General features: G+C 39.0%; 1 protein-coding gene across 2 annotated transcripts; it reads left to right on the forward strand.

Annotated features, from left to right (window-relative positions):
* Positions 1–781: 781 nt before the first annotated feature.
* LOC139142017 (tyrosine--tRNA ligase, cytoplasmic-like) lies at positions 782–27598 on the forward strand. 2 transcript variants are annotated; one of them, XM_070711801.1, is made up of 14 exons: positions 782–923; positions 4221–4300; positions 9384–9533; positions 10651–10826; positions 11677–11722; positions 12624–12788; positions 13558–13609; positions 13928–13968; positions 14711–14855; positions 22944–23156; positions 23573–23664; positions 24162–24355; positions 25770–25908; positions 26368–27598. In XM_070711801.1, exons 2-14 carry the CDS (start codon positions 4244–4246, stop codon positions 26476–26478), a joined length of 1581 nt encoding a protein of 526 aa, XP_070567902.1. In that variant the 5' UTR covers positions 782–923; positions 4221–4243; the 3' UTR covers positions 26479–27598. The 2 variants fall into 2 exon arrangements, with proteins under 2 accessions (XP_070567902.1, XP_070567903.1); XM_070711802.1 differs by lacking the exon at positions 782–923 and adding an exon at positions 1644–1769.
* Positions 27599–27929: the final 331 nt, after the last annotated feature.

The following is a 27929-nucleotide window of genomic DNA, read 5'->3' on the forward strand; positions in this document are numbered from 1 at the left end:
TCTTTTTATTCGAAAAACGTTTATCAGGCTTCAGTCGTACGCCACGTGTACTGAGCACTGCCGCAGAGGTTTCAAGATTGTACAAAGCATGTCGTAGAGGGCGGGATTTCAAAGGACAGGCGGCAAGTGCGGTTGTAGTTAAATTTATGGACAGATCATTTTTATTTTGCTCTTTATTGCTCGTTATTGGCTCGTACTTACTATTTCTAGCTCGTTATTGCTTACTCTATGAGCACTGTTGAAGAAGTTTTTGGCAATACCTAACGTCATAGAGGGCGTGATTTCTAAGCTTGGCGGAACTGCGCTTGTAGTTTAACTTAGGGACAGATCGAATTTTTTGGCTCGTTACGGATCGTTATTGGCTCGTTCTGTCTAGTTCTAGGTCGTTATTGCTCGTTACTGCTCGTTTCTGGTCGTTACTGATCGTTATGGCTAGTTACCACATTTACAGACACCCTTGATGCCACCCCGTCGTAGCGGAATGATATATGACGAAACCAACAGGAGAGGCAAAGAATAAACATTCTTGGCAGAGCCCCATGCGATGCAAGCCACCGTGGAAGGAAGTAGTCCAACCAAGAAGATACGAAGTAGAAGATTTGTCTTGTATCCTGTTGCTAGTGTGTTTTTTTTTCCCTTTATTATTCCTTTTCAGTGACGGGCACAGCTTGGACTAGCTGTGATATCGCAGCGGTAGGCCTACTTGTGGCGTGTATCGAACGCGCCCGGGTCATTGAGGTCATCGGCACGACCTCAATGACCCGAGCGCGTTCGATACACGCCACAAGAACCGCTGCGATATCACAGCTAAGCTTGGACCTGCGAAAGACGGGGAAGAGTGTAGTGTGAATAGGATTAGAGCCCTTGACGACCCCAGGAGGACACCCGTCCAGACTTGCAGAACGATCCTGTACCCTGAAGCGGTATAACAGCTATTTGCATCCTTTTATTCACCATATTGTAATACATGTACTAATTCTTGGTATAGCCGATGTGTGGCGTTGCCCTCACTCTCCTTTATATCATACCTTTCATTGCTGCTTCGAAAGAATTGACATTTAACGCTGTCATGGACCCGGTGGTGACAGTCCCCGGGTTGGTGGGTACCCATGCGCGTTACCCAAGTTTGAAAAGTACCCCCTTTCCTAGAATATTTCTGAGAAAAACACCCCCTATTTGTGGCAAATCCGGGAGAAATTTATAGCTGTAAAAAACATACCCTTATTTTCGAAATCTAGGAGGTTAGTATGTTGACTTCCAGGGTTTGATTTAGGGGGGGATGGACCCTAAGTGATGGGCATGTATACGTCATATGTACATACAAACGTACGGTACTGTTTTTCATTTTCTTTGTGAGTGAGACTAGACCAGATTTAGTGTCCTAGGGAGATTATGAAAGGACTACCCCTAATCTCGGAGGTTACTCTGAAAAAGTACCCCTTTTTTCTCGATTTCACGGACCTAGAATCTCCGAGACGACTGACGAAAAACACCCCCTTTTCCGTGAATTTGGTAACGCGCATGGGTACCCACCAACCCGGGGACTGCCACCACCGGGGTCATGGACTGCACACTTCGTTCAACCAGCAACAGGCCATTGAACCAACCATTCAACCGACTTACATGTACATCAGAACATCAGAAATTTGCGTCACGCTTTTTGCCAACGGCTAGCCTCCTTTCTGTGTGAACACTCAAACACTTATCTACTGCGGTCTATGTCGTCACTTCAAGTCGGCCTTATTTCACCGCATCAACAGACTCACACCGTGCGTTTACGTCTTGTTGTGTTTCATGTCTGCGTTCTGCCATCTGGACTCACTGGGTGCACACTCAAACACTTTTTAACGGCTGCCTATTCGTCATTGCAAGTCAGCCTCATTCCATTGCATTATGACTCACACGTTACATGTCTCGTCGTGTTTCACGTCTGTGTTCTGTCACCTAACGTTCCTACATGTACGTTAATGTTTCCACCCGGGCTCGCACAGTTTACCTGTCCCCCGGGACCCCCTCCCCCAAACGGCTTTGGGGGAGGGGGTCCTGTATCATCACCACGGTGATCCCTTGGGCGCGAGAACCTTGTCTTCGTTCCATGTTTCCACCCGGGCTCGCACAGTTTACCTGTCCCCCGGGACCCCCTCCCCCAAGCCGTATCACCACCGCGGTGATCCCTTGGGTGCGAGAACCTTGTCTTGTTCCATCCACGTTTCCACCTGGGCTCGTACAGTCTACCCTGTCCTCCAGGACCCCCTCCCCCCAAGCCGTATCATCACCACGGTGATCCCTTGGGTACGAGAACCTCATCTTCATGATGTTTCCACCCGGGCTCGCACAGTTTACCTGTCCCCCGGGACCCCCTCCCCCAAGCCGTATCACCACTGCGGTGATCCCTTGGGTGCGAGAACCTCGTCTCTGTTTCATCATGTTTCCACCTGGGCTCGTACGCCTTAGACTTTTTAGCTCCGCTGTCAGCGACGCGGAGCTTATCAAATAGGTTGATTTTCCGTCGTCGTCCGTTGTCGTCCGTCGTTGTCCGTCGTCCGTCAACAATTGCCTTCTCCTCTGAAACCGCAAGTCCGATTGCTTTGAAATTTTATATGCAGTTCCCTTGGGGTGACCTCACTTAGGTTTGTTCAAATCGTGGTGAAATTTGCATATTTGTATTTTGGGGGCATTTTTTGGTGTTTTTGGTAAAAAAATCTTCTTCTCTAAAACCGCTTGTCCGATTGCTTTGAAATTTGATATGCAGTTTACTTAGGATGACTTCAGTCAGATTTTTTCAAATCGTGGTGAAATTTGCATATTTGTATTTTTAAGGCAATTTTTGTCATTTTTGGTAAAAAAATCTTTAAAAATCTTCTTCTTCAAAAGTACCAGTCAGATAGCTTTGATATTTGGTACATATGTCCCTAGGGATGATCTATTTCAGATTTGTTCAAATTATGCAGAAATATGCAAATTTCCATTTTTACGGCAATTTTTGCCATTTTTGGTCAAAAAATGTGTATTTCCAAAACTACTCATCTGATAGCTTTGCAATTTGGTATACAGGTTCCTACAGATAAACTAAATGATATTTATTGAAATTATGATGAAATCTGCAATTTTGTATTTTTGGGGCAATTTTTTGCCATTTTTGGTCAAAAAATGTGTATTTCCAAAACTACTCATCTGATAGCTTTGCAATTTGGTATACAGGTTCCTACAGATCACCTCAATGATATTTATTGAAATAATGATGAAATCTGCAATTTTGTAATTTTGGGGCAATTTTTGCCATTTTTGGTCAAAAAATGTGTATTTCCAAAACTACTCATCTGATAGCTTTGCAATTTGGTATACAGGTTCCTACAGATCACCTCAATGATATTTATTGAAATTATGATGAAATCTGCAATTTTGTAATTTTGGGGCAATTTTTGCCATTTTTGGTCAAAAAGTGTGTTTCTCAAAAAGTACTGGTCTGATAGCTTTGAAATTTGGTATACAGGTTTCTACAGATGAGCTAAGTAATATATATTGATCTTCTGATGAAATCTGTAATTTTGTATTTTTGGGGCAATTTTTGCCATTTTTGGTCAAAAAATGTGTATTTCCAAAACTACTCATCTGATAGCTTTGAAATTTGGTATACAGGTTTCTAGAGATGAACTAAATGATATTTATTGAAATAATGATGAAATCTGCAATTTCGAATTTTTAGGGCAATTTTTCCCATTTGTGGTCAAAAAATGTGTTTTTCAAAAAGTACTGGTCTAACAGCTTTGAAATTTGGTATACAGGTTTCTATAGATGAACTAAATGTGATCGTTTGAAATTATGATGAAATCTGCAATTTTTATTTTTGGGGCAATGTTGCCATTTGTGGTCAGAAATTTCATTCTCAAACAACTACTCATCGCATAGCTTTTGTTGAAATGTTCTTAGGGATGATCCAATGTGATTCAAAGTGTGATGAAATTGTGTATTTTTGCAGCTTATTTTAGCCATTTTTTTCTAGCCATTGCATTGAGCTATCAAAGATTTCCACCTTCTTCATCAACATGTGTCAAAAATAGTTATTCTCTACATAAACACAGCGGAGCTATATCGGCCGCTAGGTCGCTTGTTTATATTGTAGTCCTTGATTGTGACTTTAAGTGACTTTTGGATGTCCACAGGTTAGTCACATACTCCGCCAAGTTCACAACATTGTTTCTTCTTTTGTTTTTGTCCAGATTGTAACGTGTGTACCAACACTATGGCGACTGAAGAAGAAGTCAAAACCAAGCACAATTTCATTACAAGGAATTTACAGGTTGGTTACATACAAACTGTGCAGTGAACTTAAAGGTTGTAGCAAAAGTCTATAATGTATAGTACTTTTGTTGAGTCGTATTCTCGACTCCTGTGAAATTGTGTATTTGTCGTTATTAAAATAATGACAACTTGCTCGACGTTGATCAGAATTCTAGTCATCACTCGGTAACTGACTTTTGGCTGTAGATTTTCAAAGTTAATAACCTTTGTTTTAGCTTTTTTGAATAATAATTTTGTGCTGTGTGCCAGCCTCACTTTCTTGTTTCATGCCTTAAAACAGAACAGAATGCATAGTACATAGCTATGGTGTACGCAATCCCAACAGCGTGAAATACTGAAATCATCAACCATCAAATCTCAAACTAAAGTTTTGTTAATTCAAAAGTGTAGATTATACTGCCCAAGTTTGTTCTTCACTGATTAAGAGAGACTTTAGATTGTAACATTTTACTGGTCAATAGAGTCAGTACGGTAAAATTATATATTTGCGATTCATCAGTGACCTACTAAAAAGCAATTGCAAATGAACAGGCCTAATTGTGTAACAAGTTAATAATTAAAAAAGTGTCTGACAGGGCTCAGAGTTAACATTTGCAGCTGGTTCCCTTTTGCCCCTAGGTCAGAATTTTAGGGTCAAACCTTAAAAACTTTAGGGCCATTTTGTATTGTCACGAAAACCTTAAAATATAAAATATGACAAGCTATATTTAACTGCTGTCACAAAGGAAATATCAACTCATATGGTGTGGGGAAAGCTTCATAAAAATCAAGATGAAGAAAATGTGCCACATATTCCGATCTGTACATTTGTTTGTCTAATACAGATTAAATTAATGTATGAGCTGCTGTCTTTATTTTTGTACAACTCATCTCTTTTTCTATCATTAAGTTTGTGTCAACTGTCATTGCCAGTACATCTTGATCAACTGGCATTGCGATAAGATACATCAGAATGCGTTTAAATTGATTTGTATCGCGAAATATCAAGAAATACCTGTATTTTAGGTATTTTATTTCTAGTATCAGTCATGACTGGCTGGATCGGTTTCCGTAATTTGTTACTATGACATCATGATCCAGTTTTAGTGCTATGCGGCAGTCAATGTCAAACCCCATCTTCCCCTTCCCTTGGGGCATAGGGATTTGGAAATTAGTCTTATGAAATTTTTCAATTGCCCCACCTCCAGGGGCAAGACAATCTTGAAAAATCCCCACCTAAAACAAGTAAGTCCCCCACCCCAATGGTGGGGCATTCATAAATTCTGAGATTGTCCGGGAAAGTGACTAGGGGGATCAATACGAGGCAATTGCCCCACCTCGAGGCGGGGATAAGAGGCGGGGATGCTGGGATTATACATCGACTGTTGCATTACTTAGTGTGCACGGCTCCTCATTAATGTACAACTCTGTTCTGCAGATCACTCCAAAAACTTTCACTAGTACTATTTCGAGAGGGAGGACCAATTCAGCCGCTAGCCGTATGGTAGATATCTACTTTTTTCAACAAAAACTCTGAATAGAAATGCAGCAAATATCAACTTTCCATGGATTTTCTAGGCAAAAGAGCAAAACTCAAAAGTATATGAGCAGTGTTTGTCGATCACCCGGGTCGATTACTAAGATAAGTCCGTTCTAAATAATTGCAGTAGCAACCCGGCAGATTCTAACAATGTTATGATATTTCAACAAATTTGCTTGCTATTCAGATCTAGCTAAAAACGAAAACCTTTACAAAACGGGCTAATCCAGTTCAACTTTGATGAAGTCGATGCGTCAATATACTTTCCAAAGGATGATTTCTGAAAACGGTCTCGGCTTGGCATGTCACATGCCACTGACACGAATATTCACTACGCACTTAATACTTAAATGCATGTAACATTACGCGTCGATGGACTTGTTTAATTTTCCCTTGTCAGCTATACTTTGATGACAAGTTATCCTGAGATTATGATTGGTTCAATTGAAAGTGATGTCACAGCACTGTTTCTAATCTGATGCTTGACTTGTCAGCTATACTTTGATGACAAGTTATCCTGAGATTATGATTGGTTCAATTGAAAGTGATGTGATAGCACTACTTCTAATCTGATACTTGATTAGATTGTTGTAAATTTATCACTAAATTCATGGGATATTTTGACAGATAAAGATAACATCAGCAGACACATTGGCAGCACTGTGCAGGGAGGGAACGCTCTCAAACCTTTCACTAGTTCAGCTCAACGTCAGTGCTTAGCCTGCGTTCGAAAACATCGCGGGGGTGGGGTTTTCGAAAATTCTGGGGGTAGTCGGGGGGGGGGACCTTGAAAGTTTTGCTCTGCGTATGGGGGTCCCTGAAAATATTATGGTTCCCAACATTTTGATGTCGTCCAAAGGTTCTAATGTTCGTACTAATTAAACAAAATCTAGGAGCATTTTATGACTCTCATAATCTCGAAAAAATCTAAAAATGCATGAATGCCATAAAATTTTCGTAAAAACAAGTTGGCCTTGTAACGGGGCAGGAGCTGCAACTGTTGATAATTGTTTTCACTATTTCTATGCAATGTATCAAATACATTTTCTTGGTGTCTCTCTACAGCATGCTGAAAAACACAATATTCAGTTTGTCAACAAAATGTCTAAATATTGGTGAACGTGATTGGAACTAATTTGCGATAATTGGATGGTGAAGTAATGTCTTTTTAATCTGCAAATGTAAGCTTATCTGCTTTTCTTTTTAAGCAATACACTTATGAGTAATTTGTAATATTGCAACATTCAGTTATAGGGCACCCAGCATTTTTGAGAAATTTGAAAAATATGAAGATCTGGTTATCTCAAATTAGTTCCAATCGTGTGGTGATAATTGAATTAGAGTTCAGACTTAAAGTTATTTGTCAATGACACATATGCAGCTTATATATCACAGGCTGTGTTTGCAAGCTGAATACTGTACATTTCAACACACTATAGAAAGTAGAACAAGGACGCAGTTGTATAAACTGAACAAAAATATTGTCAAAATGCAAAGTTAATACAGCTACTGACCTTTACTGTCTCCAGGCAGTGTTTCTGTAACTGCATACTGCATACACGACTCTTATGTAGTTTAAGAAGAACTTTGGGTCATAGGACACTCAATTGACTGTGAAACATACATGTACTTGTACACAACATCTGGGCAGAGAACAACACATTGGAGACTTAACAATCACCATGGATTTTTGAATTTTTGCATATGAGAAATTGAGAATAATAAAATATTAGAGAAAAAATGGGGGCACCATGCTCAATTTTATACAAATGTACAATGAAAAGTCAGAGTTTTTCTCAAATCACTTAAAATCAAGATATAAAACCATTCATTAAAAGTTCATGCAGTGAATGAAATGTTCTCATCTCAAGTCAAATTTTGAACATTTAAGACTCTAATTTAAATGAAAGAAGCGTGACTAAATGGAATTATTTATATTTTACCAAATTTGCTATTATTACATCCAAAATTTCTGAAATTAAAACATTTATGTGATGGAATATTTTAACCGTCCAGTATTGTCAATTTTGTAAAACATTTATAAGTAATTGTGCATGTCTTGCACTTTTGAAAAAAAATATGTTATCGGTAGGTCACTGTTCTCAGTTTTTCACACTTTGCTAAAATGTAGCCAGGAATTCACAATTTGCATACTCTCTCATGATTGTCATTTTGTGTGCTCTTCGGCTGGTGCCATTTACCTGGCAAGAGTTGGATAAACTCAAGTCGGCTTAGACTGATAAATCCAAAAAGTCCGCTGATGCATTTAAAAATGAATCATTTAAAGCGACACTTTTCAATCCCAGGTTCTCGCATTAGTGGAGTTCACCTCCCAGTCAAACACTTGGCCAGTACGATGTTTGATTTCTATAACATTGATTACACAAACTGATCTAAACCTTTTGTCACATTTTGCTAATCCTGCAAACAGAGTTTATGCAAGGTTTTGAATGACGGTCGCTTCAAATCGCCAATGGTCATTGATTCCCCACCAAAAACGCTCGAATTTCCTAAAAAATTGCCTTCGAGTGGCGTTAGACTTTGAATATAACCACAGAGTTCGATCGGCAGCAACTTCGCGCTGACCGCTTGGCAGTCTGTCTGTGTTTTTGCGGCCGGGAAAAACTAAAAAGTGGCATTTTCTGAAGTGTGTGCCTGCCTGTTGCCTGTTTGGTGTCCACTTACAAAATGAACGCCGCCATACCTTGGCGTCCTTTTAAAGGGAGGCTCCGCCTTTAAGAACTTGCCTTAGCAATATGGCTCTACAACCTGCTGATAAGAGGTAGCGTCGAATATATGCGTGCAGAAGTACGCAATACATATTTATTTTCACTACGCGTGCACTCGTAACAAACATGCGGCTATTTGATAATTTGGGGGGACTTGAAAATTTTTGATCATATAGGCAAGGGGGACTTGAAAGAACTTTAGGGTGTTGAGGGGGATCTGAAAAAAATCAATCCCAATTCCTCAAGCCCCCTCAACGTTCTTTGCGAACCCGGCATTATTCAATGTGTATTTTGGGGTCGCGACCTTTGGGTATGCGCCTCGAAAGTGAAAGACTTAAACTTGGTGCACAAACTGTCCAACTTTCAACTATTTTCTCTAACCAAATCAAGAATAAAAGCAATCAGTCACCGTGCAAAGTTTGTTACAAGAGAAACAAATTACATAACATTTACTGATATTTGAAATTCAAAATGGTCGCCATGCGTGTGTTAACTCTAGGGGGAAAATACAATTTTTTGGGTCACGATTTGTGACTATATCAAAGTTCTTGAAGTCTTCAAGAACTTTGATATAAGCCCCCTCATGCGGTAGACCAGAAAACTATTGAAAAAAATGGCGAGTTCAAATATCTGACCGGAAAGGCATTCTGTGTGTTAAGCAAATTTACGATATGACTATGCAAATTATGCATTGTTATGTAAATAAGCACCATCCTGTTTTTCCAAGTTGTTGAGAATCCGAAGAAATATCATTCAAGAGATATTCATGTCAGTTATAGAAGAGTCACTTCCAAATAGTATATTTGTATCTGAGTTTGTTTTTCTGTTTACAGGAAGTTCTTGGTGATGACAGACTGCTGAATTTACTGAAGGAAGGTAAAGAGATCAACATATACTGGGGAACAGCCACAACTGGTAAACCTCATGTAGCCTACTTTGTACCAATGATCAAGATTGCAGATTTCCTTCGCGCAGGATGCCATGTTAGTATATCGTCTTTCAATTTTGTCCTTTCAAACAGCTACAGTCAAACCTGTCCCGGTGGTCACCTTTATAGAGCTGTCACCTCTTTACATACAGTGGTCACCTTGTGGCAGTCCCATATTATTTTTATGTAAGAGGCTCTGTATAGAACAGCCACCTCTCTTATGCAGTCAGTGGCTTCATGTGATTGCTCTTCGGTATAAAACTTGTGTATAATGGTTAGCATATCGGACTCTGAATGATCGCTGTCAAAAATGCTCTTACGAGAGGAAGCAATGAATATATTTAAATGTGTATCACATTTGTTTTAGAAATTAAATGTATGTACCATGACGATAAAGAGATTTATGATATTGAATTATATAACTACTTATCTTGGCTAAATTCGACACTTTAATGCACGACCTACACTAACAATAATGCCACACCCACCGTCTACAGAAAACACCTCCATGTGTGAGCATTGCACATTAGTTTTTGTCAACTTTGTGTAGCACCACAAGATATTTCGGGTATGCTTCTGTTTAACAAATTCTATTTTCACATGCAATCTTTCCAGGTAGTAAAACATAGAGCAATACGGAGCTGGACATCAATTTAGTTCGTTCTTTAATTTTCATTGTTTACCAAAAAAACGCATGCACTCAGCAGTATGTTAGATACAGCAATTTTACTATATTGTGGTGGTCAAGGGGTCATAATGCAGCTGAAAGGGCGTGTAGCTGTGACTGTTTATAATATTTCCACTGTATTTTTTTTAAAAGTCAACCACAGTTTCTTATTCTGCTCCCACAAGCATGTTGAGATACACAGTATTCTGCTTTTCAACTTAGCCTGTACATGTGAAAAATACATTGCCATCGTTGACAGGTGAATTATGGTCCAGACTGGAATTCAAACTTAAACAATGACAGTGATTTTTGCATGCATAGAAGTGGTGTCAACAAGCTAAGTAGCAGGTGTTTCAATATGTTTTGTGGAGAACTACACAAAATTGTTGTTGACATTTAAAACAAAATAGTGAGAAAAATCGCCAAAAGTTACAGCTAATAGGCCTTTTAAGATATCAGAGAAATTGCCATGAACTGTAATATAATGTTATTGTGTTTCTTTCAGGTGACCATACTTTTAGCTGATCTTCATGCCTACCTTGACAACATGAAAGCACCATGGCAACTGCTGAACCTTAGAACACAGTACTATGAAGTTGTCATTAAGGGAATGCTGGAATCTATCGGAGTACCTCTGGAAAAACTCAAGTTTGTCAGGGGTACCGACTACCAACTTAATAAGTAAGTCACAGATTGGCCTACTAATTTATCGAAGTTTCGTCAGTTTTCATCAACAACCACCTTATTGGTTGGATTAATATAATTTACACCAAAGAATTATTTCTAGACAGCCATCAGCTAAGTAAGCTTAATTTTGGACTCTTTAAGTTTCTGTAGATAATTACAATTTACCCATCCACATAACCTTCCGATCCACTACACATTAGCCCTAAACAAGACTTTTCAGTTTGTGTTAAAATTTCTGTCTGAAACATTAAATATACTATATTTTACAGTGTGAGACTGTCCCCTGAAACAGGTGGAACAATTTTAACTTGTAGTACAGTTTTGTAGAAGCAAATCCATAATAAATCTTAATTATAGACACAGTTAATTCATAAATACACACTTTGCAAACTGTAAACTGTAGACCCTGTAGAGAAATAGTGGATCAAATTTCATTAAGTTAGGGTTGCAGCAGATGATAAAAGCTTTATCTGCTCCCCTAGCTATGTGCTAACTCCAATGATGAGTTGTCTTAAGTACATAATTACGCAGCATTGAGTTTTCCTACCTTCCCGACCAAATATAACCATGATACGTACATACATCGAAATACAGACACCTGTTTACTCAATGATATTTACCCTCCGTGTAAAAAGTCATTATTCCTCCACTAACGGCAAATATCCAAAGAGTCTGTGCCCTTCGTTTCCTGAAGAGGCTGTCAATTTCTTGATATTTGCAAATAGTCACTTGCTATAAAAATATGATGATGCAATTTTAGTTTAACAATATAATATTGTAGTATATTTTGTACAATCCATTCATGTTTTGACTGCTATTGATAGTATGCTTCACTGTATTTCAGGGAATACACACTTGATGTGTACAGACTGTCTTCTCTTGTCACTGAGGTAAGTCTTGCATGAATACCTTAAATACACAACCTGCCACTCCCAATGAAAGGGTTGAATGATATTGAAGATGGCGTGAAAATGTGTGACTGTTACTATTATCTCAATGCTTTTGAGAAGTACCAGATTATGAGTGTATCTTCTATAGCTCATAGTACGCCTACCTGATTAAAATCAGATGTAGAGATGGCGATATTTCCACCTTTGTTTATTATTTGCTGTTCCTGTAAGCTGTTAGTCTGCCCACTACAACTGGCCCACTGCCGTAGGAGCTTGCATACAAATCTCACGCATTGGCCACATCAGTCGAACAGTCAGAACAGTCACAACTTGTTATGGATTGAAGCATTTTATTTAAAACACAACCAGATATTTGAACACGATCTTCTATGGCAGTGGGACAGATATATTGAGGAGACCATCAGCTAATGAGAACAGCAAAGAAAGAGGAAAGGTGGAAACGTGGCCATCTCTGCATGTACATCTGATTTTAATAGGATTGGTAGTACGAAAGTGATGAAACTGATTTTTTTCTTTTTGTATTGCTCTGGCAGCATTCCTGGATACACACTTAAAGAATTGGATCTGTGATGTTGTCGCTCAAGTTTGCATTTGTGGTTTTGTACTAGCTGTCAAATCTTGCTAGTTCCGTAGCTTTCATAAACAGAGTGTTTTACTTCGCCTTGAAATGCGTCTTCTACTAGTTTAAGTTGTGGCCCACTTGTATGTATATTTTACCATGAAGCTGTTGACAGTCTTGTATTCAGCACAGATTTATGCGAAGTCAGGACATCAAATGACCGGACAGTTAATAAAAAAATTCTTGAACTTGAATGACTGCATCAGGACATCTCACAGGATGGCAAACCTGTAAACATTTGTGTCCCTTTCATTCACACAGCATGATGCCAAGAAGGCTGGTGCAGAAGTTGTGAAGCAGGTTGATCATCCTTTACTCAGCGGTCTCCTGTATCCAGGGTTACAGGCTCTGGATGAAGAGTACCTCAAAGTTGATTGTCAGTTTGGTGGAATCGACCAGAGAAAGATTTTCACATTTGCTGAGAAGGTAAGCTGATCTCCATCGCTGGATTAAGTTATACGTTGTTTTGTAACTTTACACTATAATTTCCGAACATATCAGATATATTTGTTACATGCCTCGTATATCAAACGTCGTGCACTCTGTAGGATCCGATGGTAACTTGTTGATGATGTAGAGGTCCGCATAGTCATTATTTGAGTATAAGAGACCTGGAACTATTTTCAACTTGACAACGTCCAGATTCAAAAATGATCAAATTACATGTTTTACAATGGAAGCCGGGTTTTAGAAAAGTATGCAAAATAATTGATGGACCACAAAACAGTGATTTAAATATATCAATGCACCATTCGATGATATAGAAATCATTGAGTTGTTTTATATTTTCATGTTTCATCGAAATAAAGCATTTAGTTGTTATCTGCAAATAAACTCGAAAATTTTGGCGAGAAAACTACGTAAGAGCGGCAAGGGGAAGGGACTATGTACCCTCGAGGCAGGAGACCATTTGCCCTCCTGACATCGGGCAAATCGTCATCTGCCCTAGGCACAGAGTCCCTAGTTTTGGCCATAATGTATAATATGTATGCAGTCAGACAGAATAGCTGCCAGTTTCAAAACAATGATCTTACAATGTTCTTTAGTTGTTAAAGATAGACATGATCCAAGCTGTGCTTTGCTTTGTAGTCAGAGGCTCAAGAATAGCTCTCATAGCTTTACATTCTCAAACAATGTTTAATACAGAATTGCCTGTCTTGAAATGAGTGTGCTTTTGTGTGTTTTATTTTTCCAGTATTTGCCACAATTAGGATATGCAAAAAGAATTCATCTCATGAACCCGATGGGTAAGTCTTATTGAAATCATTTCTTAGCCCAGAAAACCAAGAGCCAGCAAACAACGGAAATTTCATATTTTTCACCAAATGTTGTAACGTAACCTTCAGACTTGCTTTGTGGCCCTATTTGTGGCGATGGATTTGTTAGTGTGATAACGCAAAATGTGCAATATCTCATGAAATAGTTCAACCCAACTGCTATTGAGAAAAAGGCTGTTACTTAATTTTGCAGATACTTTACACATACTTTTGCCTGATATGATGAGATCCTTCAGACGTTATAAAAGGTTGATATGACACAATATTAAACTTGTTTGCATTTTCTAGTACCTGGTTTGACTGGCGGAAAAATGAGTTCTTCAGAAGAAGTAAGTAGATTTATTGTTGAATACAAATGTGAAACAATTCTGAAATTTTTAAATTCTAATTTGCTTTACAACTATTTCATTTAAAGCCAGAGCTAGGATTCTCAAAATAAATATACTCAATAAATCAAAGTGCATTACTTTGCAATATTAAATATGTAATGATGTGATAATGAAAATATCAATAAATATTATTCATAGTCCTGAATTTGAGCATTTTGTAGCGTATGTTTCTGTTTCTATATGTCTGCATGTGACATGTACTGACTCGCACATTGGCATTCATGATGTGATAAAGGAGGTGTGTCACATGACAATTTAGGGTTCTTGATATGCAGAGAGAGAGATAAAATAACCGGACTCAGAGGGAGCTCTGCTACATGTTTCTATTATTCTATATCAGCTCATCTCGACTTCTTTCAATATCTACACATTTAAGTATCAATCAATCAATCAATTTATTGATCAATTTCTTTTATGCATCTATCTTAACGTGTTCATCCCATTCCTCATAAACAGCTCCACTCTCATCATTGATAACAAAGGGTTTAGGGGCCCAAACCATTATGGTGAAAAATTCATTGGTTCAATTTATCCAGTAACCCTTTCATCACCAGAATTTGGTACACTCTCCTTGTTGTCGTTAGGATGGGTTCACCTATATACTTGGAATAGAGGATGGCAGGATTCATGGACAACAATTCGTTAATCACATTTAATTTGTGCAATATTATTCTCTAACAAGGATTCCAAGATTGATCTTCTTGATAATCAGCGCGCTGTCAGGAAAAAGTTGAAGAAAGCATTCTGTGAACCAGGCAATATCGCTGACAATGGTGTCCTGGCTTTTGCTAAACATGTAGTCTTTCCACTCTTCAAACAAGATGAAAGTAAGTAACATCCGTATCTCTGTGTGTCATTCCTCTTGGAATAATCAACTTCGAGGGTCCATGAGACTGCAGTGCCTAAGTAAACAAATTTTATATCCTTCAATTTCAGAATCATCAAATTATATGAACCATGTCTCTTGTTTTCTGACATTTTACGGCTAATGGAAAGTTGAATTAAAAAATAGTACCAGTATCGGAAATTTATCCTGATCATGTACCAGACATCAGGGCTGGTAACTTGCGAAAAGTTGCATGTCCTTCCAGAAAGCCGCAAGCCCTGATATCCAGATCCTATGTAACCCTCATAGTACTGTAAATTTTTCCCACCAAAATTTTAGTGTAATATTTCACAACTTTGTACGGATTTTTCTTGATAATTTTGGACCAACCGGACATCACATATCATTAGCTACAGTTTTTAATCAAAATTTTGGCAAAATGTTTTAAAATGGTCGGCCTGGATATGTTTTATAAAGGTGACAAACGTTGACTTTGTGCTCAAAGGGTAAAAGTCGGCCATACATCCAAATATATACGGGTGTATGATTTGAGATTTAATATTATTTTTTAAATTATTATTCTATCCATCAAAAATGTCGGACATCATTTAATACGAATGCTTAGACTATTAATTATTTCATTTTCAAGTATTTCATTTCCCAAAAATCACACCTGGTATGATTGAACTTTTCCCAGCTCAATGTCAAAGTTACCTATCTAGGGCGTGTTGTCAGGCAGTAATTTCAAACTCTTAAAGGACATAAGTAGTTGAACTATAATCTGGTTATGCCATTCTTATCGTCCATGGCTTTTTATATTCGTTTAAATAGTAGTGTGATGATTTAGGGGACTACATTGTTTTGTACCCTTGTATATCATTCATATGTACATGTAAACAGTGAACCAACGGGCGTATGTATATGTGGGTGCTTATCACGTGGTTTTGGACTTATTGCATTATGCAATAAAGGTGTTTGTGTTCAGCTGTAAAAAACAACACTTAGTCGTGATTGATTTTGCGTATCGTTGGATTTGAGATTATGACAATTGGTGTCAGGTAATGGGATTGACGAGGCAGGCGAATGCCAACGTCGCGTCATTCTGAATACAGACCCAAAGAAATTCAACTCTGATGTAAGATGCAAGTTTGCTGTGCACTTGTTGCAGACTTGTGCAGTGATTTGAGCGCGGGGAAGTCAAGGAGCCAGTTGAATCGACGGACCGGCTTTGTGTTGTTCTTGTAAGTAACTGTTGTCACTGAGAACCGAGTTACGGCAACTAGTGAATATTCCTGAGTCTATAAACTGTAAACTGAGGTCGGAACTAACACAAACTGATAACTAATCAAGAATGGCATATACGGTAAAGTTTAGGAATCTTTGCAAGGGTAGTGATACTGATAGAGAAAAGTCTGTCTGCAAGCTTTGCAACACAGAGAGCTCTATTTTAACTACAGTTAAACACCGGTTAAGAACTCGTCTTGTGATGAAGTAAGTCATCAAGGAGAAAGCCAAAACAAAATAAACCTTGAGACACTTGTTTGCCGTAAAAGTGTGCAAGTGTTAGTGAAAACTCAGAGGTGACCTTCACTTGAACGTCAACAGTGAGGGGCCCATTCAAGGTTGTGTGACTAACAGCCTGGAATTACCTCCTATGCGTTAGTGTGTGCCTTCCGCACATGAACAAAGCCAGTGGAGTTCTGTCGAGTGGTGCATTTTGGAGTGAAGTCGAAGCTATTGGCATAGCTTTGCTGTGGAGAAGACTGAAGGAAACGTGAAAACTATACAGTGAAATTGACTGTGTTTATAGTGCATTGTGGACATAGATGTGTGATATTGGAGTACAACAAACAACATTACGGTTATTGTGTTTACAGTATTTGCAGGTACGCTGTATCTATCAAGGTGGTTTACGAGTCAAATATCAGAAAAACTGAACATACATTAATAGTATTACGACTGTTTTCAGAGACACTGAACAGGTACTTGGTTGCATAGTAACAAGTGTACTACTATTGAACTGCAAGTATATTGCCACACATCGTGTGTATTAATTGCAATTGAATTACTTTAGTTACAGTGTAATATTCAGTATTTTTTGAGAGAGCTTATTTGCCTGTACTTTCTTATCAGTATTTCAGTGTTGCAATGCATAGCAGCCGTGTATGTAGTTTTGGTATTGCTTAAATTTTGATTATTCCAAGAGCCTCCTTTCATTGATACCTTGCTGTGGTATATTATCAGTGTCAACTGTTTTACAGTTATCTTGGCTGAGTAAATTGTGTACTGAGTAAGCGTAGTGTGTACTGCAGTATTAAAAGTCAAGATGCTCGAGTAACACTGAAAGACATTAATGTTACCATAGTGCAGCTGAGGCACTCGTACAGTTGGGAACACAAGTGCCAACCCAAGCTCCTAATCAAGACATAATGACACTTGAAACAAAATGGCATGCACGATTTGCGGATCAGAGAAATTGAAGAAAGAAAGCAGAAGTAGAATCAAGAGTTTCAGAAACTGAACCAAGAGTTTCAGCTTGAACTCCTGCAATTACAGACACAGTTAGCAAATGCTAAAAAGTCAGAGTACACAGGACCGAAGTTTGAAGAAGTTGAATATATAGATGCATACCTCAGAACTTTTGAGAAGCTGGCCAAGGTGCACGAATGCATCAAATGAAGATTAAAAGAAAGTTTGCAAAGGAATCTCGAAACGGTATGAAATCCCCAGTGCAGCATATTGTTCAAAGTTTAGAACGATCAAGAACAAAGATGATTCCTGTGGTCAATGGAAAACTGTTCTTTCCGGATTTCTAGACAGATGGCTAGAAGCAGTAGATGTCAACAGTTTTGATAAACCGATGGATCTGATAGTAGTTGAGCAACTGCTAGAGATGTCCCCTCCTTATCTGCAAGTATGGTTGAGGGAAAAATAGCCAAAAAATTCTGAAGGAATAGTTGACATGGCTGATCATTATGTGGAGACTCATAAGAAGAGTGAGCATACCAATGGACGTCCTGCAGATGTAAAGAAGCAACCCAGTAAAGCAACTTATAAGGCGGACTCCAAACAAGGTACTAGTAAATCAAAGAGTGTTCTCCTGTGTTACTCTTGCCACAAACCTGGACACAAGGTCAACAAGTGCCCTAACAAGAAGGTCACTGAGAAAAGACAAACGACTTACAAATGTCGTGTCCAGCAGTTGGTGCCCTGTGGAAGTGGATGCCATGAAATGGCCAGAGACCGTGGAAACAAACACCACTATCCTGCTAAGGTGAATGGTCAGCATGCTTGAATATTGTGAAACACAGGTTGTGACCAGACTATTGTCCACTCATCTCTTGTACCTCCAGATACATATGTAGGTGATCACTATGTGAACATTGAATTTCCTGATGGTAGCAGTAGACTCCTTCCTTTGGCTGTCATCCATATACAGTGTCAGCGCTATGATGGTCAGGTTTTGGCAGCTGTGTTAGACACCTACCAAGAGGATGTACTTGGAAATGATATTGAAGACGCTGATAACAGTAGTTGGTGCAAGCCAGTGTTCTTCGTCACCCAAAGAGAAGCACATTTGAAGCAGCAACAGCTTCAAGATGAACTGACTGATATTTTGTAGAACTGGTGTTCAGCCAAAGCCAGTTCATGTAGATGGTACAGTACCACTGAGAAAACGACAGTATACTGCTGATGATGATCCAGTTGATGTCACCGTGGAATGGGTGAATGATATATCTGGTGTTGGACCTGCTGTGCCTGAGGACAATAGAGAAGCCCACACAACAACTGAAAAACCGAGAGAGACTGAGTCATAGACTCATGACACTGAGTCACAGACAGAGGTCTGTGATGAGCAACAGTTGAGTACTGAACTACTGATGCTGACAGTGGTGGACCAACCCAAGAAAAAGTGGTTAATAAAGACTTACCTTGTGAAGAGGAAGTGATTGATGTCTTTGACATTGGGCCTACTAATTGTTCTAATTGGCAGTCGCAGCAAGCCAAGGTGCTAATGAGGATATATTCTTCTATTAGAGAGGTGGTTTCATGTATAAGAAATGGATATCAAAGGTCAAGCCTGGGCGAACATTGAACCAATTGGTAGTGCCAAAATGGTATCGTTCAACACTACTTCACCTTGCTCATGATATACCTTTTGCTGGACATATTGGGGTAGAGAAGCAGAAGACACGCCTCCTTCAACACTACTTTGGCCAGGAATCTTCCAGATGTAGCCAAGTATTGTCGTACTTGAGAAGCATGTCAGAAAGCTGCTACAAAAAAGGTGGTATTAAAGCTAAACTCATTCTGATGCCTGTGTTGGAAGAACCATTTCAGCGTATAGCTATGGACATGATTTGTCCATTACCTGTTACATCATGTGGTAATCTTTTCATGTTAACCATATGTGATTACTCTATGTTATATCTTGAAGCTATACCTGTACCTACATTAGAGGCAAAGAGGATAGCTGAGGAGTTCGTTACTGTGTTTAGTCGAGTGGAATACCAAGAGAAATATTGTCAGACCAGGGTACCAATTTCCTGTCACATTTGATGGAAGATTTGTGTAAATTGCTGCACATCAAGAAGTTGAAGATGTCACTATATCACCCAATAATGAATGGTATTGTAGTGAAATCAATGGGACATTCAAATCCATGTTGAAAAAGTTCGCAGCAACCAGCCCAGAGAGTTGGGACCGTTACATTCCGTATTTGTTGTTCGCATATAGAGAAGTGCCGCGGCAATCTACTGGCTTCTCCCCATTTGAAATTCTATATGGACGCCAGATTAGAGGACCATTGGCAATCATGAGAAAGTCCTGGACCGATGAATTGCCTAGTGAAGAGAACTTAGCACAGTTTGTTGTTGAAACTCGTGACAGATTAGCGCAGATGACAGATCTGGCTATAGAAAACCTGTCCACTGCTCAGAAGAAACAGAAGGTATGGTATGACTGAACTGTCAGAGAAAGAGAGTTCCAGATAGGGGACCAGGTGCTGATTTTGTTGCCATCGTCCACCAACAAATTGCAAGCACAATCGCAAAGACCATACAAAGTAACCAAGAGGATTTTTACAGTTGACTTTGAAGTAGTGATAGGAAACAAGAGGAAGGAAAAGAAAGTGCATCATGTGAACATGTTACGAAAGTGGTTTCCAAGAGAAGGGACTGCCTTTCTAGTGAGGAAAACTGTCGAAGACTATGATGAGTCTGTGCCAGGGAGATGGATGTTTGCCATTTGATGTCTTCCAAGGAGACATGGAAAGATGTTGAGATATACAGTGGATTGACATATGTACAGAGGGCAAAAGCAACTGTGTTGTTGAAGGAGTTCAGTAATTTGTTTACTGACTGTACGACACCACTGATAGAGCATAGTATTACTATAGCCACAGAACAACCTGTTTGGCTCAGATCCTACAGACTTCCTGAGTCTTTGAAAGAAATTGACAAGGAAGAATTTAGTGAGATGTTGAAGGCCGGAATAATACAGAAGTCACATAGTCCATATGCTGCCCCTATTATTCTGGTAAAGAAAAAAGACAAATCATGGCGTTTTTGCATTGACTATAGAGGACTGAAACTGACTGAGTTTAACCCATTTCCCATGCCGCATACAGATGAGATGATTGAGAAGTTAGGAATGACAAACTATATAACCAGTGTAGGCCTAACTTAAGGGTATTGACAGATACCTTTGGACAGAGATGCCAGAGCCAATTCCCCATTCAGTTCGCCATATGGGCAGTATGAATTCCGTGTGATGCCCTTTGGTACGCAGAATGCCTCTGCAACCTTTATGAGGTGCCAAGAGTTCGTATGTTCACACTTTGATGATGTTGATACTGCTAATCAAACATGGGACGAGCATATTGAACACCTGAGACAACTATTTGTCTGAATCAGAGATGTCTGACTGACTGTTTGACCAAGCAAATGTAAGGTTGGATTTCCAGAAGTCTCACTAGTTGGACACATTACAGAATGTGGCAAAGTGAAACCCCAGCCAGAGAAAATTAAAGCTGTACAAATTTTTCCAAGACCAGTAACGAAAACTGATGTAAGAGTATACCCAGGCCTAGTTGGGTACTACAGGTGTTTTATACTCAACTTTTTGAGTATTGCTTGTCCATTGACAGAGTTAACCAAGAAAGGTGTACCTACTCAAGTAAGCTGGACCACAGAGTGTGAAGAGGCTTTTACAGAGCTGAAGAAGTTACTGACTTAGTATTCTGTGTTTAGAAATCCTGACTTCAACAAGCACTTCATCATCCAAATGGATGCCAGTAACAGAGGGATATTTTCATTACTTAGCCAAGTTGACAATGACAACTAAGAGCACCCTATAGCTTACTGGCCGTATTTTCTACCCTGGGTTGGTAACACTGCTGGTGGACAGAATTGTCCCCGAGGTTATCGTTCGCCCAGTTAAAGCGATGAAATTCGTTTCTTCGCTTCGATAAAGTGTGTATGTGCGATGTATGATAGTGAGCATGCGTGCGTGAGTGCTTCACGAACTCTACAACGTGTTGAGCAGTCTCAGTCAGAAAATGTAACAACTTAGCCGGCTATTGAACCACTCTTTTTTGGGAGTGGAGATTTAGCCAAGCGGTTCTGTCTGTGGCCTCTCAGCTAGGCGACTGATGCCGTATGTTGTGGGTTCGAATCCGATTGAAAACTAGCCGTATTTTCTACCCTGGGTTGGTAACACTGCTGGTGGACAGAATTGTCCCAGAGGTTATCGTTCGCCCAGTTAAAGCGATGAAATTCGTTTCTTTGCTTCGATAAAGTGTGTATGTGCGATGTATGATAGTGAGCATGCGTGCGTGAGTGCTTCACGAACTCTACAACGTGTTGAGCGGTCTCAGTCAGAAAAATGTAACAACTTAGCTGGCTATTAAACCACTCTTTTTGGGAGTGGAGATTTAGCCAAGCGGTTCTGTCTGTGGCCTCTCAGCTAGGCGACTGATGCCGTATGTTGTGGGTTCGAATCCGATTGAAAACTAGCCGTATTTTCTACCCTGGGTTGGTAACACTGCTGGTGGACAGAATTGTCCCCGAGGTTATCGTTCGCCCAGTTAAAGCAATGAAATTCGTTTTTTCGTTTCGATAAAGTGTGTATGTGCGATGTATGATAGTGAGCATGCGTGCTTGAGTGCTTCACAAACTCTACAACCTGTTGAGCGGTCTCAGTCAGAAAAATGTAACAACTTAGCCGGCTATTGAACCACTCTTTTTTGGGAGTGGAGATTTAGCCGAGCGGTTCTGTCTGTGGCCTCTCAGCTAGGCGACTGATGCCATATGTTGTGGGTTCGAATCCGATTGAAAACTGGCCGTATTTACTGAAGTCGCAACTTGCTCTCAGAGAAATTAACTATTCTACCATAGAGCATGAATGTTTGAGTATTGTTTGGGCAATACAATCATCGAGACATTACCTGTTTCGTAAGCATTTTATTGTTCAAACCGATCATCATCCATTGTGTTGGTTGTTACATATGAAAGAATAAGAATCAGAGACTTTTGCAATGAAGTTTGATACTTCAAGAGTACTCAATTGACACTGTTCATGGTAAAGGTACTGTAAACAGTAATGCAAGTGGTTTGTCTCGTGCATGGGCAAATTAAAGCCCTAACAATCATTTGAGCCATTGTGTGTTGTGCTCAAGCACTACGTTTAGTGCTATCCCACTGTTCTTACACTTTTTCAGAAACTTGTTTATGACTTCATATTTAAAGGGAGAGGAATGTGATGATTTTGGGGATTACAATGTTTTGTGCCCATGTATACCATTTATATGAACACGTAAACAGTGAACCCATCACTGGCGTATGGATATGTAAGTGCTTGCCATGTTCTTTTGGAGTTATGGCGTTATACAATAAAGGTATTTGTGTTCAGTTGTAAAGAACAAGACCTCATCGTGATTAATTTGGCGTATCGTTGGATGTGAGATCATGACAAGTAGTCAGATGAAAGCAACACCAAATTGTAATCTTTCTTCTTGCCATGTGACTCCAAAAGATTCCACACAATGATGGTCTACTTTAAACAATGCCTGTTCTTTATCACGAAACAGAATTTGTCGTACCAAGATGGAAGAAATTTGGCGGGCCAATAGAATATGCAGACTTTGATTCACTGGAGCAGGCGTTTGCCAAAGAGGAGCTCCACCCAGGTGACTTGAAAAATGCAGTTGACAGCTACCTCTCAAAGTTACTAGATCCTGTGAGGAAGAAGTTTGAAGACACAGAGATGAAGATAATGGCAAGTCAAGCCTATCCAAAGACGAGTAAGTGCTCAAGTCTTATATCCACCATCTCCAAAGACAAGTAAGTGCTCAAGTCCTACGACCAGAGTTATGGTACAGCCCAGCTATTTAATCCATCTGATTAAAATCAGATGTATAGATGGGGACGTGTCAACTGTTGCTTGTTCTTTTTTGTTCTCGTTAGCCGATATTCATCTCACTAAATCTGAACCAATTCATCGTATACACAGTTGCAATACTACCACGTAACATCAAAACAGCCCACAAAACAAAAGAAAACAAACAAACCAATAGCAAAACAACAAACAAAATAAACGAAACAAAAGTTTGCCATAGCATTTTGTAATGATGTCTTCCTAAAGTCTTCACCTTAGCTATTTAAGGTAGTTTTACAAGTCTGTTAATGGGATCACTCGTAATTTTTTGAAAATTGACAGAAGCAGGGAAAGGCGGCAATGCGGCAGCCGAGGAAGAAATCACACCAGCAAGACTCGACTTCAGGGTTGGTAAAATCCTATCTGTGAAAAAGGTATGCAGCTTCAGTGCTAAAATGATTTTAAGAAGCAGCAAAAGAGGTCAATAGAAAGACTGGTAATCTAGACAGACAAGAGTGACAGACTGGGAGATAGAATGAAAAAACTCAAATTTCAGCACATTATGATTCTAGTAGGAAGATGCTGAGGGGGACAAAATAATGTGAGAGGGAGATAGAATGAAAAAACTCAAATTTCAGCACATTATGATTCCAGTAGATAGATGCCGAGGGGGACAAAATTATGTGAGACCAGTTGAGACACATAATTACAGAAAAACACATATTTTAGAGAAAAATGGTTATTTGCAAAGAATGCAAAGACAGTAATTACTGGTAAGGAATCAATGACAAATATTCTCTATAAGTTGCCTTGCAGTCTCAAAGGCAGTTCATTATTTTACTGTGTGCAACACACAAACATTTAAAGAGTAAATTGTAGTTAATTTGACATGTGAACAGAAATCTTTTATGGAACTTTGATTGTCCACCAGCATCCTGATGCCAACACTCTGTACGTAGCGGAGGTCGATATCGGTGGCAATGAGACGAGAACTGTCAGCAGTAGACTTGTCAAGTATATGACTATGGAGGAAATCCAAGACAGTGTAGTTGTCCTGCTGTGCAATCTGAAACCAAAGATAATGAGAGGAGTTAAATCACAGGCTATGTTGATGGTCGCATTAAAGTAAGTCACATAGGGAACTGTGGATAATCAAAAACATGCACACGAAAAACCGAACTTATTGTGTTTAGAGTGGAGATTTCTAACAATGTTTTGATTTTCATCGGCAAATTCACGCCATGTACCGAGTATACACTGTAGACACCGTCTGTGTGCCTGATGCACAGTTGTGTTTCAGATTTTGTCTTGAAATGTTGGTTGTTATAGAACCTGTCAGCAGTGTCAACTTCCAACAATTCATTTCAGGTAGTTTGTCATTTCAAACTGAAAGTGTACACGCTGTCACCTCATATTTGACGGCACTGTTTCTGTACATTTCATTCATTCATTCTACATGCATAGAAGGCGCTGTTCACTGTATGCAACCTAATATTATGTTAATACCAGTGAATGTTGTGATGTCATACCCTCAGTATAGTGTATCTGATTATCCAGCATTTGGGCCTAGATGTTTTCTGCATCTACCAATTCACCAGCATCGCCAAAACTATAAGATTATAACAGTAATGTACCCCTTCCCGGCCTACAATGGACTTAAGGAAACTGTGCACTCTACGATGTACTCCGTTTCGCCTCGAACACTATGTCCTTTGGTTTGCTTTCATCCATTATGGACTGGGAGAGGGGGTACATTATCGCTTAAATACGGTGTTCAACTGATCGAAAAAAGACGGTGGTAACGTAACGTCTTTTTAAGATGATTATGATAATAGTTGTGATGGTGACTGTGATTTTCATTATTTCCAAAGCTGCTACAATGACACAGTTCAAGTGACATTGCTCTATAATAATAATGATACTGAAGTAATAACCTATAGTCAATAAGTCCAATGTAACCTTACTGTTGAGACACTGAAACGTCACAGCAATGACATCGCCTCAATGACCTCACTACTGTGACATTGAAATGACACAACAATGACATCGCCTCAATGACCTCACTACTGTGACATTGAAATGGCACAACAATGACATCGCCTCAATGACCTCACTACTGTGACATTGAAACGTCACAACAATGACATCGCCTCAATGACCTCACTACCGTGACATTGAAACGTCACAGCAATGACATCGCCTCAATGACCTCACTACTGTGACATTGAAACGTCACAGCAATGACATCGCCTCAATGACCTCACTACTGTGACATTGAAACGTCACAACAATGACATCGCCTCAATGACCTCACTACTGTGACATTGAAAGGTCACAACAATGACATCGCCTCAATGACCTCACTACTGTGACATTGAAACGTCACAACAATGACATCGCCTCAGTGACCTCACTACTGTGACATTGAAACGTCACAACAATGACATCTCCTCAATGACACCACTACAGTGACCTCATCACCACAATTACAAAGACATTAAAAGTTACACTGACAACCATGATTGATTTCCTTCCACAGTGAGGATGTGACGATAGGTGAATTTCTTGAGCCTCCAGAGGGCAGTGTACCCGGTGATAAAGTCTTCATAGAAGGTTATGACCAGGGAATACCGGATGCAAGGTTGCAACCAAATCTGAAAATACTTGAAACATTAAAGGTAAGTTAGCCATTGAAAGCATATCATAATTTAAAAAGTTTACCCCTAATGAATAAAAACATTATATACTAAAAAAATTAAGGAAAAGTGGCCTCAGTTTCAAGGGGCCTTTTTCATCAACTTATATGATTTAACCTTTCACTACCATGGATTAACCCAAACCCATTGTTATCAATCGTAATTGTGGACCAATCTACAGGAAATTAGGGTGAACAGGTTAAAAGTATATGTGAGTCCTTGATTTCTGTGTACAAATGAATCAATATTACCCAGTATATTGTACCATTTGTGTAGCTGCAACGACAGCCATTTTATCTAATCAATCGTCCGTCATTTGAACAAAATTGAAGAAGAAATCCCATGTTGCACAGAAATAAAGAGTTTGCTGGGATCAATGTAAAAAAGTGGGCTTAAATCTGTCTTGTCAATATCCTGATTTTCCTTATTTTATAATTCCAGGTTGATTTCATGACATCCTCGGAATGCGTAGCAGAGTGGAAAGGAATTCCATTTATGACCAGGCTAGGACCTGTCAAAGTGAAAAGTCTGAAAGAATCAGCTATACGATAGTGTCTCCTTCTTCAGTGTATTTGTGAAGAGATCACAGTAGCAATTTTGTCACGTCCTTCATATGTGAAAGTAAAATTCTCCATAAAGCATTTGTATGTATCGTCAAAAAAGCAACATTTGGTGTCTGCTGTAATAATTCTGTATTTATGTATAATCTTTGCAAGCTACCCCAATACAAACAAGGAAAATTGCAAATTACTTTTGCAAAGAGTTGAAATCGGACAAAAGTGTCTAAATAATGTGAATAGTGATTACAAGTGGAGTTTGATGCTTTATTTAGGCAAACTGGTCAAAGATATTCAGGAATTTAGATTTCGCACCAACTGTACTTATTTAAAATCTGTAAATTTCATCAACAAGGAGTGTGATGAAAGTCACATGGGTTAGCCATCATATACGCAGTTATACTTGCATGCACAAATCATACACATTTATATAAAACTTCACAAAAATGTAATGCAATGTACGGCATCCTAGAAGCTTGTAACTTATCGATCGGCTGAATGTCATGGACATTAAGGTAGAACATCCCTTGGGTACAGATATTCGGACTCTCAAACTTTTACAATTCTTTTCTGATCTACCACTTTTGGGGGCTCATTTTAAAGCTCTTGGTGTAAGAAAAACTTTTACTGTCTTGGTTTTCTGAAATTAGAAATTTGATTTTTTTCAATGGAGTTAACACAGGGATGGCGGCCATTTTGAATTTCAAATATAAGTAAAACTTCGGTAATTTCTTTCTCCAGTACAAAAAATTTGCGTTGCGGCCCTCGATTTTTATTGTTGATTTTGAAAGAGTGTAGTTGAAAGATTCCTCGAGGAAAGTTTGAGCAGAAGTTTAAGTCTTTCACTTTAGAGGCGCATACAGCCTTAAGAAATCAGCAAACCAGCTACACAATACTAGTAGCCTTACTTTCAGCCTCCTTAAGTTACTGTGAATAATTCCTACCAGTATGTACCAATTTGGAGACTACACACTGGTTAGTGTGTAACTTGTGTCCTGGCTGCACCCATCCTATGTCGCAACATCTTCCTATCAACCCATCCTGTAGATTTGTTTTAATAAGAATTAAAAGAAAGCGCACAAATATCTAAAATATTGTGTGTTAATTCAAAGTGATGCTGCATCTAGTAGAGGTTGCAATGAGTGTTTGAGTCAGAAACAGAGAAACTGAGGTTATGTTACTAGTGAAAGAAATTGCTTTACTGTGTGTGCTAGTTTTGGAGGGAAAAATTTAAATGAATACTGAAAATCACTTTCTTTTCTGAATGAAGGTTTCAAAAATGACTGCTAAGATATTTCGATTGGATTTGGGACGTCACTTTCATTGACTTTTGGCAAAAAAAATCCCAACCAGAAAGTATTATGTGAACGTGAAGAATGATTTAAATCGGTTGTCAAAATGTTACATTGAAATTTAAAGAACATCACAGATAGTTCAAATTAACAT

The sequence above is a fragment of the Ptychodera flava genome, chromosome 10 (assembly GCF_041260155.1).
Source record: "Ptychodera flava strain L36383 chromosome 10, AS_Pfla_20210202, whole genome shotgun sequence".
NCBI classification, from domain to species: domain Eukaryota; kingdom Metazoa; phylum Hemichordata; class Enteropneusta; family Ptychoderidae; genus Ptychodera; species Ptychodera flava.

Excerpts from the sequence above, each read along its gene's own strand:
- LOC139142017 (XM_070711801.1), top strand. The coding sequence starts at position 4,244 with ATGGCGACTGAAGAAGAAGTCAAAACCAAGCACAATTTCATTACAAGG. Across the intron at positions 9,534-10,650 it reads TCCTTCGCGCAGGATGCCAT|GTGACCATACTTTTAGCTGA; the intron begins GTTAGTATATCG and ends TGTTTCTTTCAG. Across the intron at positions 13,610-13,927 it reads TCATCTCATGAACCCGATGG|TACCTGGTTTGACTGGCGGA; the intron begins GTAAGTCTTATT and ends TGCATTTTCTAG.